Source organism: Musa acuminata, chromosome BXJ2-4, assembly GCF_036884655.1.
Source record: "Musa acuminata AAA Group cultivar baxijiao chromosome BXJ2-4, Cavendish_Baxijiao_AAA, whole genome shotgun sequence".
Taxonomy (NCBI): Eukaryota; Viridiplantae; Streptophyta; class Magnoliopsida; order Zingiberales; family Musaceae; genus Musa; species Musa acuminata.
In genome coordinates, this window is record NC_088341.1 from 6131810 (window position 1) to 6150909 (window position 19100).

Below are 19100 nucleotides of genomic sequence, written 5' to 3' on the forward strand. Positions count from 1 at the left end.
CTCCGTTTATTGCTCTCCAATTTTTCCTAATCAATCGCCCGATATATTCACGAGCCGCATACTCCGATAAACTGCTCTCATGCATGCAGCACTGGATAGATTTGGACACATCGCCTCTTTCAAGCTCGTCCTGCACAAAAACAACCGATGCAGAGAGGAGAAACTGTGTGAACTCTTTATTGCCATGATTCCATGAACGAATGATAATTATGGTGCATTTCAAATACCTTGGAAGTACCCAAATCATCACAAAGTCGAAGGATCATGGATGACCGTCTTGCAATCTCAGGACAGCTGTGGAAGTCTTCCAAGGTCTCTTGACTTACATCGTCACTGGTGCAATAAGCAAGGGTCAATATCAGGGGACCCGATACCGATAATAGTGCGTTCTCCAAGTACTCTTCGAGAATGGGTGTGTAGCCCTGGTGCTACCACCACCTTGCTTCCACCGTGTATGCCTTGCATACATCTGCCCACTGAATCCAAGGGTTGCACTGTTTAGAAAGTGGAACTGAATGATCAATGATACACAAAAGAGGGAGGATGGGATCTCGATATGTTAATGCTTTTTTCAGGTGTGGAATTATGTACAGACCCTTCTCTTTCATAACATTGTACGCGGTATCATTTGTAGTGTTGAAGAGGGCTATAAAACATATCTTCATGTACTCTGGAAGTTTGCCCGTTGCATTAACGTCCCATCTGCAACATGCATCAGAGTAGATGTTATCAGGAATCAGCGATCAGTTGAAGCTGGTCCTCAATTCCCTTCTTCATGTAGATCAGTTGTTTCACGTCCTCCGTCAGTTTTCCCATCCTTGTTGCGTTATCCTCCTGCACCTAATGAAAGCTAGTGAGTAACCAGTGCGAACTATAGATAAAACTCAAGCTTACAGATTGCATGCAGACCGACCTTGGTGTCATTTCTTAGCGATTGGATGCATTCGTCACTCCACGAGCTTGGCTGGTAATTAGCCGATCGCCGAGGAGAAGGAATCTGTGCATTACACCGGGTTGGTAGTAGGAGGCATCGACGGGGTGAAGGCTTGGAGGGGGGCAGTCCGCCGATGGGCACCGATCAATCTGCAGCAGAAGGAAGGAGCAGAAGCGCAGAAAGCCATTTGGCTCGGTGAACCACACTCAGTAGAAGATAGAGAATCTGATGGGCTTTGTAATGGCGGTGTTGGCGTTGGATTTATAGTGCCAGAGGCGGTGAAAACAGGATTCAGTAACGAGGTTCTCGTGCCTCTCGACCTACGTCCGACCACCCTAAAACGAGATTCACAAGCAGAATGGTAAGCGGCCACCAAATGTAATTCCAAGTGTCCAAAAATATATCTGGCATCATAGTGAAAGAAGCCACTTTAAAAAATAGTTAATTCAAGGAGTTGATTTGATTAAATTCGACACCATTAGGACAAGCCCATGGCCTCGATCCTTTAGCGTTCCCATTTGCTGTACGTTAACTACTCAAGTAACTTATTGGTGTGGTGCTGTACGTTAACTACTCAAGTCATCTAGAAGGATCTGAAACACTAGTTACACAGATGAGTGGATCTCTCCATCCTATAACCAACATCACACTATACATGGCATCAGAAAATGTTACAAGTATCATTAGGTGAAGGATCACATCTAACAATAGTAAAGGATAACAGATAAGAACGTCCACCTGTATGATCACCAACATATGAAGCTTGCGCTATTGTACTACAATCTATTATTAATCTCGCATTCAGAAAATGATAAGGAGAGGCCACTTGTATGATCACCAATATGTGAAGCCTTTGCTATTGTACTTCATTTTTTTCAAATTAATAATTATGATAATAGTGTGTGCTTGTGCGCTCTGAAACGTTTGGGAGGGTAAGTTTGGATGTGAACGAAACTTGAGTTGCTATTATTTTATCTCGATTTAATCTCATGTCAAATGGACGACGTGGCATATTTGATAATTGATCACAAAGATCGGTAAGAGACAAAGGTAATATTTTTCTTGAGCTTAGTAATGAAAAGCAAGTATGCATATATATGTTTATTATGTTTTTGATATAAAAAAATAATATTTTAAGCTTAGATCTATTGATTGAAAAAGGATATGATATTGAAATAACATATTATATATTCATGATAAGAACAAGACTTTAATCACTCATGTGAAAATGACTAAGAACATGATGTTGCTTCTACAATTGAATATAACAAAATAGGTTATTTGGGGACCAATTTGATGGAATCCGTTGGGTCGAAAAAAGAAAAGAAGACAAATAAATAAATGCAAAAACGACCCATGCCGTTAGTGAATGGGGAACGTTTATGCCACGTTAGCAGTGTCCCACTTCACACAGTTATATCGTGCATGTCCAACGCTTTTGTTTCCCACCACAAAGTGGACATTTCATGTGGCAGTCTAAACATGAACATCTATATTTATTGCATACGACATGACGTAACTACTAACTGGCATTTTATATTTCACAAGTCATTTTATATTTCACCATAATAGCTTATGGGCATACAAGGCAATTAGGCAAAAGGTCACCCAAGCACTATAAATAACCCACAAACTCACTCGCACTCTTCACGTCTTCTATAATTCTCATAACCTTCACGTCTTCGGACACTCAAACCTTTAATATTTTAAATTACTTAAATTATTCAGACTTTCAAATCTAAAACAACTCTGAATGTCTTCCTCATATGCATTAGCTCTTCATTTGACTATAGCTTGGATGATTCTTTGATCCTGTCTTGCCTTTAGTATCGATTTCCAAATTTCTTTTTTTAGTGAAGGGGTTTAGCAAAGCCTAGCTCATAGAGGCTAGAATCAGCGCCTCCCCTCAAGGTCAATATTTGAAATTGTCTCTTTCACTTCTCTTATTGAGCGTATAGTGTGTACTAACATATCTCTTATGCATAAATGGATCTCTTAATAAATGCTAGAAGTAAATGACTAATAGGTCCCTATCGACCCAATGGACCAAGGTAGTCACTTGAAGCCAAAGAAGGGACGAGCCACTTTCAGAGGTTCATTAGGTGGTCTAGGCTCTGACCCACAATTGGAATTAGGCTAATGTGTTGGAGGCACAACTTAGTGTTCGAGGTAAAAGCAGCTATAAGTTCCGTAGGATAAGAGCTTCCCTTATAAAGCTCAAGGGTTCATTCTAAAACCTATTGGAATTGGTTCCTTTATAATGCTAATGAAGGCAGACCTGAAGTAAGAATTAAGTTCAGGATGCTTTGCCTTATCTCATGTTTAATATCCTCTGGCCTCTAGTTCATCTCAAAGAGCTAGACTTGCATATTATTAGAGAGTTTAGCTGATTGAGCGATTGATTCTCTCGGTCTCTCTACTTCTTGAAGGAGATATTGAGTGAATCGTGAGAGAAGTGATCTAGAGAATTATTTTCTGGAGGTAAATTAGTCACAAGGGGTATGACTTTATAATTATTTAAAAATATAATATATGTCATGATTATTGTTATATGCGACCATCACATGTTAAATATGTCATTAAAATGTAAAAGTTTATGCTCAACAAAATGACAAGCATTCATGTTCTGTGTTTATTTATTGTTTCTAAATTTACATATGTTAAATAAATTGACTATGTTAGAAAAGCCGATCATTTTCTTTTACCTCTCCCCTAGCTATATTGTCGTCCCCATCTATTGGACCCATCCAACAACGGAGGTGTATCGGCCACCACCATACCCTCTTGGACCAACGATAGAATGACCCTTGTCACCCTCGCTAATGACGATGAGAGTCGATGGCTAGGACTATGATAAAAAATTTTTAAATGGTGAGAGTAAAATCATCTTTTCATGTACTTAGAGGTGCTCTATGAGAAATTATAAAACTTATATAATTTTTTTAAGAATTTATTAAATAATATATAGTTTTATTCTTAATTAGGCTATGTCACATTGTAGACTGTTGATCCATTAAATCAGCCTTTTTAATGTGCCCGTCAACGATAAAGTTGAGAGAAATTAAAAATTCAATCTCAATGAGTAGCATAAAGTAAAATATGCTATAGGCTTTTTTTTCCTTTAATGTTTAATAAAGAAAGTTTTCTACTTTTAAAACGATGATGCAGATCAATTATCACAACGAACAAATGAAAATTATACCATCAATACCTTTTACAGAATAAAAAGAGTGATCACACCTAAAGAAACTTGATCAAAAGACTGACAAATCACTAGGAGACTTATAGCCTCACGATATTATCCTTAATTACATTATTACATAAGTATAGGTTCAATCAACAAAGACCTTATGCGATCCTCGATCACTCCATCAGGTTTCCCATATCCATCTCCATATTGGTATATGCATTGGGCCATTCGAGCAATATTGATGGCCATCATTTTCAGGTTTTCCTCAAAAGGCGAAGTGAAACTTCGATTTCCGTTTATTGCTCTCCAATTCCCCTTGATTAATCCCCTGATATGCCCACGAGTCGCGTCCTCCGATACACCGGTCTCATGCATGTAGCACTGGATAGATTTGGATACATCGCCTCTTTCAAGCTCGTCCTGCACAAAAACGACCGATGCAGAGAGGAGAAACTGTGTGAACTATTTATTACGTTCATTCCATGAACGAATGATTAAGTATGGAGCAATTCTCATACCGTGGAAGTACCCAAATCATCACAAAGTCGAAAAACCATGGATGCCCATCTTGCAATCTCAGGGCAGCTTTGGAAATCATCCAAGGCCTCCTGAGTTGAATCGTCACTGGTGCAACAAGCAAGAGTCAGTATTAGGGGACCCGATATCGATACTAGTGCGTTCCCCAAGTACTCTTCAAGATTGGGTGTGTAGCCTTGGTGGTACCACCTTGCTTCCACCATGTATGCTTTGCATAGATCTGCCCACTGAATCCAAGGGTAGCACTGTTTATAAAGTGGAACTGCATGATTGATGATACACAAAAGAGGGGGGATGGGATCGATATGTTACTGCTTTTTTAAGGTGTGGAATTATATCCAGGCCCTTCTCTTTCATAACATTGTACGCGGTGACATTTGTAGTGTTGAAGAGGGCTAGAAAACATATCTTCATGTACTCTGGAAATTTGTCCATTGCATTAACATCCCATCTGCAGCATCCATCCGAGTAGATGTTATCACGAATCAAAGATTGTTGAAATAACATCTCCATGCATCACGTGGAGGAGTTCTTTACCTATCGACGGCATCCGTGAAAAGTTCGAGCTCATCCATCGTGCCGTAAACATCATACACATCATCTATTATTGTTATCAGGCAGATTGCCCGTGTCTGCGCCTCCCTGAATCTTGCAAACTGTGGCTCAAAAGCCCAGCCAACCGTCCAGAAATAGTTCTCCATCAACCTGTCCCTGGAAAATGGAAGCCTTTGCGCGAGCCCAAGATTGCTCCACCATCTGATCGATAGCCATAAGTTTGTGCTGAAGTTTGCTGGTTCATAAACGAGGGCAGAATGCACAAGACATGATTCAAGTAAAGCAAGCTTAAAATACCTCGACACTTCTCTGAGTTCCCTCTGATTTATGATCTGAACCCTGTTGAAGTCCAACTTAGCCAATTCAAGCAGGACAGGGTTCATCTTCGCTTCCCATTGGGATGCTTCTATGAACCACCTGGTCTGTAACCTCGGCATCCTCCAGTTCAATGGAAGCTCCAAGGCATGGGCTACGTGCTCCCTGAGATGAGGCTCAAGTGATCCCTCCATGAGGCTCTTGAGCTGCTTAGTTGTAAAGTTTATAGCTTCTTCCAGCACGTGCTCTGCTTCCTTTGCAAGATGGGAAGCCTCGTACAAGCTCACCAATCCTTCAGTATGGTGGCGAAGGCTGGCTTTCAAGTTGCCCTTCTCAACTATAAATCGGTTGAAGACACCTTCAGAACATCCACATAATTTGTGCATGTCAGATTGTGACACCATGATAGAGCAGAATAAACACAAAATTCCAATAGTATGTCAAGCTATTAACGTGGCATAATTGTATGACTAATTGGACATATTTCTAGTTGTCTCAGTTTTATGAAAGTAATTGTTCTAGCAATATATGAGGTGCATCAGCGACAATGCTGTATCAGTCGCTAAGAAAGGAGTAAAGCAGGATGGATATATAGCTTAATCACCTTCAGAAACATCAAACCCATGTTCTCTGAGAAGCCTGAACATAAGAGCCGTGGCATGAAGATTATCCTTCAGCAACATGTTCACCTCTTCCATGGAACGGTATATTGTCCATAAAGCATCCTTAATATCCTCCTTAAAGTGATACGCCACCCCAAGCTGCTGCAGGTGATCGATCAGTTGAAGCTGGTCCTCAATTCCCTTCTTCATGTAGATCAGTTGTTTCACGTCCTCTGTCAGTTTTCCCATCCTTGTTGCGTTATCCTCCTCCACCTAATGAAAGCTAGTCAGTAACCAGTGCGAACTATAGATAAAACTCAAGTTTACCGATTGCATGCATGCCGACCTTGGTGTCATTTCCTAGCGATTGGATGTATTCGTCACTCCACGAACTTGGCTGGTAATTAGCCGATCGCCGAGGAGGAGTCTGCGCAGCACACCGGATATGTGGTCGGAAGCATGGACGTGGTGAAGCCTTGGACGGCGACGTCCACCGATGGGCACCGATGAGACTGCAGAAGGACGGAGCAGAAGCGCAGAAAGCCATTTGGCTCGGTGGACAACACTGAGCAGAAGACGGAGAATCTTGTGGGCTTTGTACTGGCAGTGTCGCGATGGGCGTATTACGGACGGCTTCATTTATATCCACACAAGTTCCACATCCTCGTGTTCCATGCAAATGTATATTTGCTGTCAGCGTCTTCAAACTCGTTCACTTCCGCACCACGTTTATGATATGATACGTGGATAAATTAAATTAGAAAATGGTATTAAAACGATAAAAAGAATTTAATTTGGATTTCGTAATTAATTTGTGTTAAAGAGTTTTTCTTGGATTATATAAAGTCATGATTTGTATCCCTTCGAGTATATGTGTTGTGAAAACAATTGAGTTGTATAAGTTTTAGGAAATACATCAAGAAACCCTTCTTTCCTTGTCCAAATTAACTTGTTCTAATCTCTCCACTTCTTTCTTCAATTGATATTGGAGAGCCAAGTAAACTCATGACTTCCTAGAGTGCATTTTCAATATAAATTTCCTTGTTGATGAAGGAAAACTATAATTTATGGTGCATACAAATTAAGGCACTTCTAGGCACTCTTGATGTGTGGAAGCTTGTACGAGATGGTTTTATTAAACTTAGTATGGAGGAAAAAATACAAATGGATAAAGAAGCAACAAAACAACTCAAATATCAAAGAAAACAGAAGAATGCCTTATTCACAATATACTAAGTCCTTAGCAAAATGAAGTTTGAGATTATTGCTTCCTCAAAGATATCAAAGGAGGCATGGAACACTTTACAAAAAAACCTTTGGTGGTATGGACAAGGTGAACAAGATCCACCTGCCAACTTTAAACTTTTAAGAGCTGACTTTGAAAAACTACAATAATGCACCTCTAAGTCCATTTCCAAGTACTTCTATAATATCATTTATATTATTCACCAAATGAGAAAAAATGGTGAACAAATTAATGACCAAAGAGTAATAGAGAAATATTTAAGATCTTTGAGATCCGAAGTTTGATTTTATTATTATGGTAATTGAAGAATTCAAATAGTGAAAACAATTATTTTTGGAACATCTAATGAGTTCTCTTAAAGTATATGAACAAATGCTTATAAGAAGATAAGTCATTAGAGCAAGCTCTATAAACTAAACTTGCTCTTGAGAACTAAGGTCTTAATGAAGTAGAGGTCGTGGATAACAACGAGGAGGAAGAGATCAACCTACTCAAGAAGTATAAAACAACCAAAATGAAGGAGACAATATAAGCCCAAGAGATCAAGGCCAAGGTCATGGATGAGGTAAATATGGGATGTACGACAAATCTCAAATTCAACGCTATATTAGTAAGAAGTTTAACCACTATACTACAAAATGTTATCATAATCCCAACTCTCAAATTCAATGTTATGTTTGCAATAAGTTTGGCCACTATACTACATATTGCTATTATAATCCTAACAATGGAAGCCATAATGCAAATTTTACAAATACAAAAGAAACGAATGATACTCCTATTATACTAATAGCTAATGCTGATTTAAAATATAGTCAATCTATGATATGGTATTTAGACAAAAGTGCTTTCAATCACATGAGCAGTCACATGGAACTCTTTGCTAAAATTAATATGAATTATTCTGCCAACATTACAGTTTATAATTGATCACAAAAATCAATAAGAGAAAAGATAATATTTTTCTTGAGCTTAGCAATTGAAAGCAAGTATGCATTTTAGATATTCACTATATTCCTGATATGAAAAATAATATTTTAAACTTACGTCAATCGCTTGAAAAAGGATATTATAATAAAACAGTATATCTTTCTATTCATGATAAGAACAAGCCTTTAATCACTCATGATGTTGTTTCTACTAAACCATTTTTTTTTTATCTTCTATATGTATGTATATATATATATATATATATATATATATATATATATATATATATATATATATATATATATATATATATATATATATATATATATATATATATATATATATATATATATATATATATATATATATATATATATATATATATATATATATATATATATATATAATGGAGATAAGTTCATATATATAACTAGAGCAACAATTATGTCCAAGACGATGCTCGATGAGTTGGCATGTCGTATAAATGCCCAGCTTTCTTCAATTTTGTTTCTATCTGCTCCTTTCCTCTGATCGTTAACACCAGACATTTACAAGTGCGGCAAGTGATGTCACTCAAAGTAGTTCAATCGTGGAGTTGATTTGATCAACTTGGCCCGTGTCAACAATTCAGCCGCAACTCTCACGTTCGGATTAATAAGTGACAACAATTTGGTTCAGTTAGACAACTGAATTTATATTTTACGACTAAATTTAATTTATATTGTTTGGGGTCCAATTTGACCGAATCCGTTGGGTCGAAAAAAGAAAAGAAGATAAATAAATACGAAAACGACCCATCCTATTACTGCATAGGAGAACATTTATGCCACGCTAATAACGTACCAATTCACAGTTATAATTTGCATCTTGAAAGCTTTTGTTTCCTAACACAATGTGGACATCCAATGTAGCAGTCTAAATATAAATATCTTGATGCCAGATGACATTAAACCTAATCCCGTGATAAGGATGGGGTTTCCTGGCTAACAGTACCGTCAGCGTCATCTGGTTCGCTAAATAAATGTGTAGGGTCATGCGTTGATAGCAGCCTTTAAGGTTCGTGATGCGTCTGGGCGACACCTTGCGCTCGTTCTTATCTTTCCACGATAAAGTTGATATGATGCTACAACGACTTCCCGCCTCTTTCCTGGCGGACACGCACGGAGATGTACGAAATAGTTGGAGAGAGCGAGAGAGAGAGAGTTACGCCTCATCATTATGATCATGTGCTATAGATGACTAGATTTTACTGTTATCACATAATATGATATGGCATATTTTGACCGTTACGTCAAGTTAGAATCCGATATTATTCGGTAGGTTAAGTCTCAGGAATCCCAAGATACGTCAAGTCAGAATCCGTACTAAGACATTGTTCGGCATGTCACGTCTCGGGAATCCCAAGACACGCCAAGTCAGAATCCATACTAAGGCACTGCTCGGCACGTCCACCACGCCAACCCACATACAGTAATATAAAGATATATGGTCGGCATCTAGCCGGGGGGAAGAAAAGGTGACAAAATCAATTGATCACTCGACTAACTTGCTCGTTGGAGGGGTCTCGTCGGGAATCACCCGATAGGGGCCATTTTTGTAAGGAAAACGAGGCCACCTCACAAAGATGAGCTGGGTCTCATCCACAGGCTCGCCAGATCGGTTCTCGACCTGCAGCTCGCCGACCCAGCTCTTGCCCAAGCCGCTCCAGATCGATTCCTGACCTGTGCCTCACCGGCCCAACTTTGGCCCGAGTCGCTCCACATCGGCTTCCGACCTACAGCTCGCCGGCCTAGCTTTTGCCCGAGTCACTCTAAATCGGCTCCCGACCTACGGCTTGCCGGCTCAGCTCTCACCCGAGTCGCTCCAGATCGGTTCCTGACCTGCGGCTCGCCAGACCATCTCTTGCCCGAGCCGCTCCAGATCGATTCCCGACCTACGGCACGCCGGCCCAACTTTTGCCCAAGTCGCTCTAGATTGGTTCCCGACCTGCGGCTCGCCAGCCCAGCTCTTGCCCAAGCCGCTCTAGATCGGTTCCCGACCTGTGCCTTGCCAGCCCAGTTCCTGCCCGGGTCGCTTTAGTTCGCTCCCGACTTTCGATTCGAAGCCGAGCTTATCACTCGGTCCCCAGGTTCGATTCGGAGATGAGCTTATTCACTTGGTTCTCAGGTTCAATTCAGAGCCGAGCTTACTTACTCGGTCCCTAGGTTCGATTCAAAGCCGAGCTTATTCACTCGGTCCCCAGGTTCAATTCGGAGCCGAGCTTATTCACTCGGTCCCCAAGTTCAATTCGGAGCTGAGCTTACTCACTCGGTCCTTAGGTTTGATTCGGAGCCGAGCTTACTCACTCGATCCCTAGGTTCAATTCAGAGACGAGCTTACTCACTCGGTCCCCAGGTTCGATTCAGAGCTGAGCTTACTGACTCGATCCCTAGGTTCGATTTAGAGCCGAGCTTACTCACTCAGTCCCTATGTTCATTTCCTGCCCGGGTCGCTCTAGATCGCTCCCGACTTGCGATCCGCCGACACTGAAACTGGAGCCCGAGCTCGGTCACTCGACCCACAGGCCCAATCCAGTGTCCGAGCCATGCATCTCGGCCAATCCAATGCCCGAGTCGCATCTTGGTCAATCCAACGCCCGAGTCGCATCTCGGCCAAATCTAACGTCCGAGCCACGTACATCGGCCATCCAACACCCGAACCATGCATCTCGGCTGATCTAACACTCGAGTAGCATCTCGGCTAGTCCAAACACCCGAACCACACATCTTGGTCGATCCAACGCTTGAGCCACACCTCGCGGCCAATCTTATGCCCGAGTCACATCTCGGTCGATCCAGCGCCCGAATCACCGACCTAGTCCGTTAATCTAAGTCGCTCCACATCGACCCCCGACTTGCTGCCCGTCAAGTCTCTAAACTGAGCCACCCCGGTTCGCTAGCCGACTTGCAAACTCGGCAGTCGTAACTCCGAGTTGTGCCAAACCTATTATCCGACCTATGACATGTTGGTTTCGCCTCGTTGGTTTTGCCACGTCGGTTTTGACATGTCATTTTCGCCCCATCGGTTTTGCCATGTTAGTTTCGACACGTCGATGTCGCCTCGTCGGTTTTGCCTCATCAGGCCCCTGCCTCCTGATCAGCAAAGTCAATCCTGCCCGAAGCACGGGGCGTTGCCCCTCTAAATCGTCCTGCAACGAGTTAATCCAACTTCCCCTCGTGAGCGATCAGCCTCACTCTGACCCAGGCATGCTGCCCGACCCTTTAAGGACCCCACGACACGCCTTGGAGGGGGGTGGGGTGGGGTGGGTGGAGAAGTGAAACGACATCTTTTGGCCCCCAAGACATGTCAAGTCAAAATCCGTACTAAGGCACTGCTCGGCACGTCCACCACGTCAACCCGCGTATGACCGACCCACGTACAGTAATATAAAGACCTCTGGCCGACATTTGACTAGGGGAGGAAAAAAGGTAGTAAAATTAATTGATCACTTGACTAACTTGCTCGTTGGAGGGGCCTCATCGGGAATCATCTGACGGGGGCCATTTTTGTAGGAAAACATAGCTACCTCACGAAAACGAGCTGCCAACCACCCGGGAATCGCCATCCAGTGCACGAAGGGCACGACCACCTCACGAAGACGTGTTACCAACCACCCAGGAGAAGGAGAGATGCAGCTCGGCATACCAAGGAATGCTGATCAACACCCTGTCACGAGGGCCGATCAATCTCGGCATCCAACTCAACCGACAAAAGACTTTCGATATCAATTCGTGAATCAGGTCGTACTGACTCACTAACAACTGCACATTTGTTCACTAACAATAATGATACGTGATCCAGTGGTTCGTCCACTATAAGCGCGTTTGGCAACGTCTTTGCAGACTTTGTTTCCACCCACAATAATATGCAGAGCCAGTGTGGGACAACGTGCAGCAGTCATTTGGCACCGAACTTAGACGAAGTAGCGTGATGGAGTGACTACCAACGCGTTTATTGAACGAAGTAGCGTGATGACGCACTGACGGCAGAGTCTAATGGTGGAATGCATTTACTGAAGGAGTCCTGAGGCTTCTGATGCACTGACGGAGGAGTCCAAAGGTGGGCCCCCGTCGCACCCCGAAGGACCAGCTACAAAGCGGTCCCGGCCGCCCTCGCGCGAGCATGGGAGTAGGCGGCACTGTGCGGCACCTCCATGGCCAACGACAACAGCGAGGGTGGGGGGTCTGATAGGGGCCATGTAGCCTCCTCGCCGATGTGGTCTCACACCCCCTCCTTGTGCCCCCTCGTGGTCGTTAGCCACGGGCAAGGAAGTAGGGGCTACTCGCCCTCCTGACTAATGACGATGGTGAGGGTCGGAGAGCAGTTGGGGTGACCATGCACGAGGCGGAGTGAGGCCGTCGCCGTCGGTGAGGTAGAGGTGCGGCCAGGCCTGGCACAGGCGGAGGGGCGGCTAGGTTATGGCAGGAATTTTTCAAAATATCAAGGGCAAAATCATCTTTTTAGGCAGTTAGAGCCGTTCTATGAGCAATTATGTAACTTATAAGCTTTTTCAAAGAATTTACCCAATAATATATTATTTTATTCTTAATTAGACCATGCCACATGATTATAGTCAGCTGATCCATTAAGTCAGCCTTTTCAGATGGCCGTCAATAATAAAGTTTGAGAGAAATTAAAAATCTAATCTCAATTAGTCACATAAAATAAACCATATTTATGGTTTTTTTGTCTTTAATGTTTCGTAAAGAAAGTTTTTCTAGTTCCAAAATGATGATATAGACAAACTAGAATTACACCATCAATACCTATTATAGAATAAAAAGAACGATCACATCTAAAGAAACTCAATCAAAGGTTTGGACAAATCACGAGGAGACTTATAGCTTCACGATATTATCCTTAATTCCATTGTTACAAAAGTATAGGTTCAATTATCAAAGACCTGATGCGATCCTCAATCACTTGACCGGGTTTCCCATGTCTATCTCCGTATTGGTACATGCATTGGGCCATTCGAGGGAAATTAATGATCATCATTTTTATGTTTTCCTCAAAAGGAGAAGTGAAACTTCGATCCCCGTTTATTGCTCTCCAATTCTCCCTAATCAATCGCCTGATATGGTAACGAGCCACGTACTCCGATAAACCGCTCTCATGCATGTAACACTGGATATATTTGGGCACATCGCCTCTTTCAAGCTCGTCCTGCACAAAAACAACCGATGCAGAGAGGAGAAACTGTGTGAACTCTTTATCGCCATGATTCCATGAACGAATGATAATTATGGTGCATTTCAAATACCTTGGAAGTACCCAAATCATCACAAAGTCGAAGGATCATGGATGACCGTCTTGCAATCTCAGGACAGCTGTGGAAGTCTTCCAAGGTCTCTTGACTTACATCGTCACTGGTGCAATAAGCAAGGGTCAATATCAGGGGACCCGATACCGATACTAGTGCGTTCTCCAAGTACTCTTCAAGATTGGGTGTGTAGCCCTGGTGGTACCACCTTGCTTCCACCATGTGTGCCTTGCATACATCTGCCCACTGAATCCAAGGGTTGCACTGTCTAGAAAGTGGAACTGAATGATCGATGATACACAAAAGAGGGAGGATGGGATCGATATGTTAATGCTTTTTTTATGTGTGGAATTATGTCCAGACCCTTCTCTTTCATAACATTGTATGCGGTGCCATTTGTAGTGTTGAAGTGGGCTAGAAAACATATCTTCATGTACTCTGGAAGTTTGCCCGTTGCATTAACGTCCCATCTGCAACATCCATCAGAGTAGATGTTATCAGGAATCAGCGATCGTTGAAATTACATCTATTGCATTCATGAGGTGGAGTTTTTCATTGTTGGAGATGGAGGAGCAAGGAAAAACAGAATATTACGATACGAGTAAAAAGAATCTCAAGAAAACTGATATAGTATTTAAAAAATAGGAGGATTAATAAGGACACTTACAAGATACCAAATGCACACATACTTCAAATTTCAACACTCCCCATTGATTCATAGTTGTATACATCAATTTGTGACATAAAATTAACATGCTTTCGAATTGGAAGCGATTTGGTGAGGATATCCGCAACTTGTTCATCCGTTCCACAATACTTCCTTGTTATGGCTCCACTTGCCACAAGATCTCGGATGAAATGATAGCGTATCTCTATATGCTTCATTCTTCTATGAAACGTTTGATTCTTCGTCATTGCAATTGTGGCTTTATTGTCACAAAATATTTCCGTTGCTTCTTTTTGTTCTTGATGAAGATCTTTAAGACGTCTTCTAAGCCATATTGCTTGACAAGCTACTGATGTTGCGGCTACATATTTTGCTTCCGATGTCGACAATGCAGTTTTTGCTTGCTTTTTAGAACTCCAAGATATAGCTCCCGATCCGAGGCTAAAAACATTGCCTGAAGTACTCTTTCGATCATCTTAATCTCCTGCCCAATCACTATCAGTGAAATCAAATAATTTAAAATTAAAATTATGAGAATACCAAATACCATAATCTGTAGTTCCAGCAATATAATGCAGAATTCTTTGATGTCTAACACGTGGTTTCATTCCATACCAAGCCTCAAAAGGAGTTCGATTCATAACAGCTTTTGTTGGTGAAATTTTCAACAAATAAACTGCTGTTGCAACTGCTTCTGCTCAAAACTGATTTGGAAGATGTTTTCCTTTAAGCAAACTTCTTGCCATTTCAACGACAGTCTGATTCTTACGCTCAGCTACACCATTTTGCTCCGGTATATATGGTGTTGTCAATTCTCTGTGAATATCATTTTCTTCACAAAAAGAACTAAACTCATTAGATAAAAATTCACCACCTCTATCTATCCGAAGTGTCTTTATATATCTACCACTTTGTCTTTCTACAAGTGCCTTGAATTTTCAAAAATTATCAAATGTTTCAGATTTCAATTTTAAAAAATATACCCAACTCATGCGATTATAATCATTCATAAACAATAAAAATTATTGACTTCCACCAAATGATTTTGTATTCATAGGCCCACATAAATCAACATGAATTAATTCAAGACAATTAGATGCTCTCCATGCTTTTCCAATACGAAATGGTTTTCTACTTTGTTTGCCATAAATACATCCTTCACATACATCAAGTGTATTAATCTTAGGCAATCCGAAAACCATTCCTTTTTTACTTAACAACCTTAAACCTTTAATGTTAAGATGTCCATATCTTAAATGTCATAAACTAGACTCATTCTTTTGAGTTGTTATAAGCGCATGTCTTTCAATATTTGACACATCAAGTGAAAACATCTTGTTTTGTGTCATGCAAACATTTACTATAATCAAACCAGATTTCTTATCTCTAATAGTGCATGAACCATCATCAAATATTACTGAATATCCATCATCTACTAATTGTCCAACACTCAACAAGTTATGCGATAAAGTAGGAACAAAGAAAATATTATCAAGGTATTTTAGCTTCCCTTGATTTGTCTTCACCTCAATTGTTCCTTTCCCGTCCACTTAGATTTGCTTGTTATCTACAAGTCTAACATTCAACTTGTGAGTCTCATCAATATATCTAAATATTGATTTTATCCCTAACATATGATTAGAACATCCACTATCCAAAAATCAAATATCATTTGAGATATTATGAATTTGTGAATGAGTCATAAACAACTTACTATTTTCTTCATTTTTTTCCACATAGCTTGTTTGCTTTTCTCTTTTCCAGCAATCTACCTTGAATGAGTCATAAACCAAATATCATTTTTCTCCGCATATTTTTCTATTTTCTTCATGTGACCAAACTTTTTACAATAGTGACATTGAATTCCACTCTTGTAATTTTTTTGATCATAATTTGATTGCCCTTGTTCTTCATGCCCACTAAAGTGTTCTCTTCCTCTTCCATTTCCTCTACCACGAAATCCTCCTCTGCCACGTCCTCTTCCTGCTATTTTTTTGTCTTTTTTTGAAGTAAAAGACTCCCCCTTAACCTGAAATGTTTTTTCTTCACTTTTTTCAAATGACATGTTCAACCTTACTTCATGTGCTTGCAAGGAACCCATTAGTTCATCAAATGAATATATAGATAAATCTTTTGATTCCTCAATTGCGGCAACAACATGATCAAATTTCGGAGTTAAACTTCTCAAAACTTTTGCAACAATTATATGATCAGGAAGATGTTCACCATAAGATTTTATTTGATTAACAATTTCAGTCACTCGAGAAAAAAAATCTTGCACCGATTCATCGCTTTTCATGAACAAAATTTCAAACTCATGATGAAGGGTTTGAAGTTTTACCGTAATCACCCTTGATGAACCTTGAAATTCATTTTGAAGTATCAACCATGCTTGCTTTGAGGTTGTCGCTGCTACAATTCTTGAGAAGATCGTCTCATGTACAGCTTGTTAAATGAAGAACAATGCCTTTGAGTCCTTCTTTCTATTCTCCCTCAGCCTGATTTCGTTATCTGGATCCGCATATCCATTCTCTATTAAGTCCCAAAGATCTTAAGATTTGAATATAGTTTTCATCTTGATACTCTAAAATTCATAGCTTTTGCCCGAGAAGATGAGGATAAGGGGTTGAGATATGAAATTACCGTTAAAAGCCATAATGCCCAGTTCAGATTGAAACTAGGCTACAGGAGGATTAATAAAAACACTTACAGGATACCAAATGCACACAGACTCTCTTTATCTATCTGTTTCTATCTCTATCTCTATACCTTACTACATGAACTACGGTCCTATTTATAGGACCTAATGACAACCACCCTATAACTGCTAGATCATGATTGAGATGGTTATTGAAATCATCATGTAACCACTAAATCATGATAACTATCTAGATAGATAACTATGGATAAAATCTCAACATTCATCACCTATCGACGGCATCCGTGAAAAGCTCGAGCTCATCCATGGTGCCGTAAACATCGTACACATCATCTATTGTTGTTATCAGGCAGTTTGCCTTTGTCTGCGCCTCCCTGCATCTTGCAAACTGTGGCTCAAAAGCCCAGCCAACCGTCCAGAATTAGTTCTCCATCAACCTGTCCCTCGAAAATGGAAGCCTCTGCGCCAGGCCAAGATTGCTCCACCATCTGATCGACAGCCAGAAGTTTGTGCTGAAGTTTGCTGATTCATGCACGAGGGCAGAATGTACATGACATGATTCAAGTAAAGCAAGCTCAAAATACCTCGACACTTCTCTGAGTTCCCTCTGATGTATGCTCTGAACCCTGTTGAAGTCCAACTTAGCCAATTCAAGCAGGACAGGGTTCATCTTCGCTTCCCTTTGGGATGCTTCTATGAACCACCTGGTCTGTAACCTCGGCATCCTCCAGTTCAATGGAAGCTCCAAGGCATGGGCTACGTGCTCCCTGAGATGAGGCTCAAGTGATCCCTCCATGAGGCTCTTGAGCTGTTTAGTTGTAAAGTTTATAGCTTCTTCCAGCACGTGCTCTGCTTCCTTTGCAAGATGGGAAGACTCGTACAAGCTCACCAATGCTTCAGTCTGGTGGCGAAGGCTGGCTTTCAAGTTGCCCTTCTCAACTATAAATCGGTTGAAGACACCTTCAGAACATCCACATAATTTGTGCACGTTAGATTGTGACACCATGATAGAGCATAATAAACACAAAATTCCAATAGTATGTTAAGCTATTAACGTGGCATAATTGTATGACTAATTGGACATATTTCTAGTTGTCTCAGTTTTATGAAAGTAATTGTTCTAGCAATATATGAGGTACATCAGCGACAATGTTGTATCAGTCGCCAAGAAAGGAGTAAAGCAGGATGGATATATAGCTTAATCACCTTCAGAAACAGCAAACCCATGTTCTCTGAGAAGCCTGAACATAAGAGCCGTGGCATGAAGATTATCCTTCAGCAACGTGTTCACCTCTTCCATGGAACGGTATATTGTCCATAAAGCATCCTTAATATCCTCCTTAAAGTGATACGCCACCCCAAGCTGCTGCAGGTGATCGATCAGTTGAAGCTGCTCCTCAATTCCCTTCTTCATGTCGATCAGTTGTTGCACGTCCTCCGTTAGTTTTCCCATCCTTCTTGCTTTATCCTCCTCCACCTAATGAAAGCTAGTGAGTAACCAGTGCGAACTATAGATAAAACTCAAGCTTACAGATTGCATGCATACCGACCTGGTGTCATTTCTTAGCGATTGGATGTATTCGTCACTCCACGAGCTTGGCTGGTAATTAGCCGATCGCCGATGAGGAGTCTGCGCAGCACACCGGATATGTGGTCGGAGGCACGGACGGGGTGAAGCATTGGAGGGCGCGGTCCAACGGTAGACACCGATCAATTTGCAGGAGAAGGTCGGAGCGCAGAAAGTCATTTGGCTCAGTGGACAACACTCAGTAGAAGATGGAGAATCTGATGGGCTTGTTGTGATGGCCGTGTTGGTGATGGATGGATTTATTAGCGCGGGAGTAAGTGAGAAGAGAATTGAGTAACGAGGTTCTCGTGCGGTCCGACCTCCACAAAACGAGATTCACAAGCAGACTGCTGTGCGACCAGCCATATCTACGCCACCTCCACATCAACGTGTTCCAAACAAATGTAGAAACTTAGTAAACGAAGAAAAAGTAACAAAACAGAAAAGAATATATATATATATATATATATATATATATATATATATATATATATATATATATATAATCGACAAGTTCATAATTTAAACAATAATTATGTCCAATATTATGCTCGATGAGTCGGCAGGCATGCCGCGTGAATGCTTCGTCACCTACT

The 19100-nt window shown here is 41.1% G+C and overlaps 2 protein-coding genes across 2 annotated transcripts; both read right to left on the reverse strand.

Annotated features, from left to right (window-relative positions):
- Positions 1–4184: 4184 nt before the first annotated feature.
- LOC135608957 (monoterpene synthase 8, chloroplastic-like) lies at positions 4185–6716 on the reverse strand. Its single transcript, XM_065102037.1, has 7 exons — positions 6480–6716; positions 6136–6406; positions 5514–5889; positions 5199–5417; positions 4974–5112; positions 4643–4888; positions 4185–4544 (listed from the first exon to the last, which is right to left on the reverse strand). Exons 1-7 carry the CDS (start codon positions 6678–6680, stop codon positions 4251–4253), a joined length of 1746 nt encoding a protein of 581 aa, XP_064958109.1. The 5' UTR covers positions 6681–6716; the 3' UTR covers positions 4185–4250.
- Positions 6717–12626: 5910 nt separating this feature from the next.
- LOC135611269 (monoterpene synthase 7, chloroplastic-like) lies at positions 12627–18390 on the reverse strand. The gene is made up of 7 exons (XM_065106851.1): positions 18144–18390; positions 17375–17897; positions 17207–17311; positions 13991–14081; positions 13612–13857; positions 13423–13514; positions 12627–12759 (listed from the first exon to the last, which is right to left on the reverse strand). Exons 1-7 carry the CDS (start codon positions 18388–18390, stop codon positions 12627–12629), a joined length of 1437 nt encoding a protein of 478 aa, XP_064962923.1.
- Between the last annotated feature and the right edge of the window lie 710 nt (positions 18391–19100).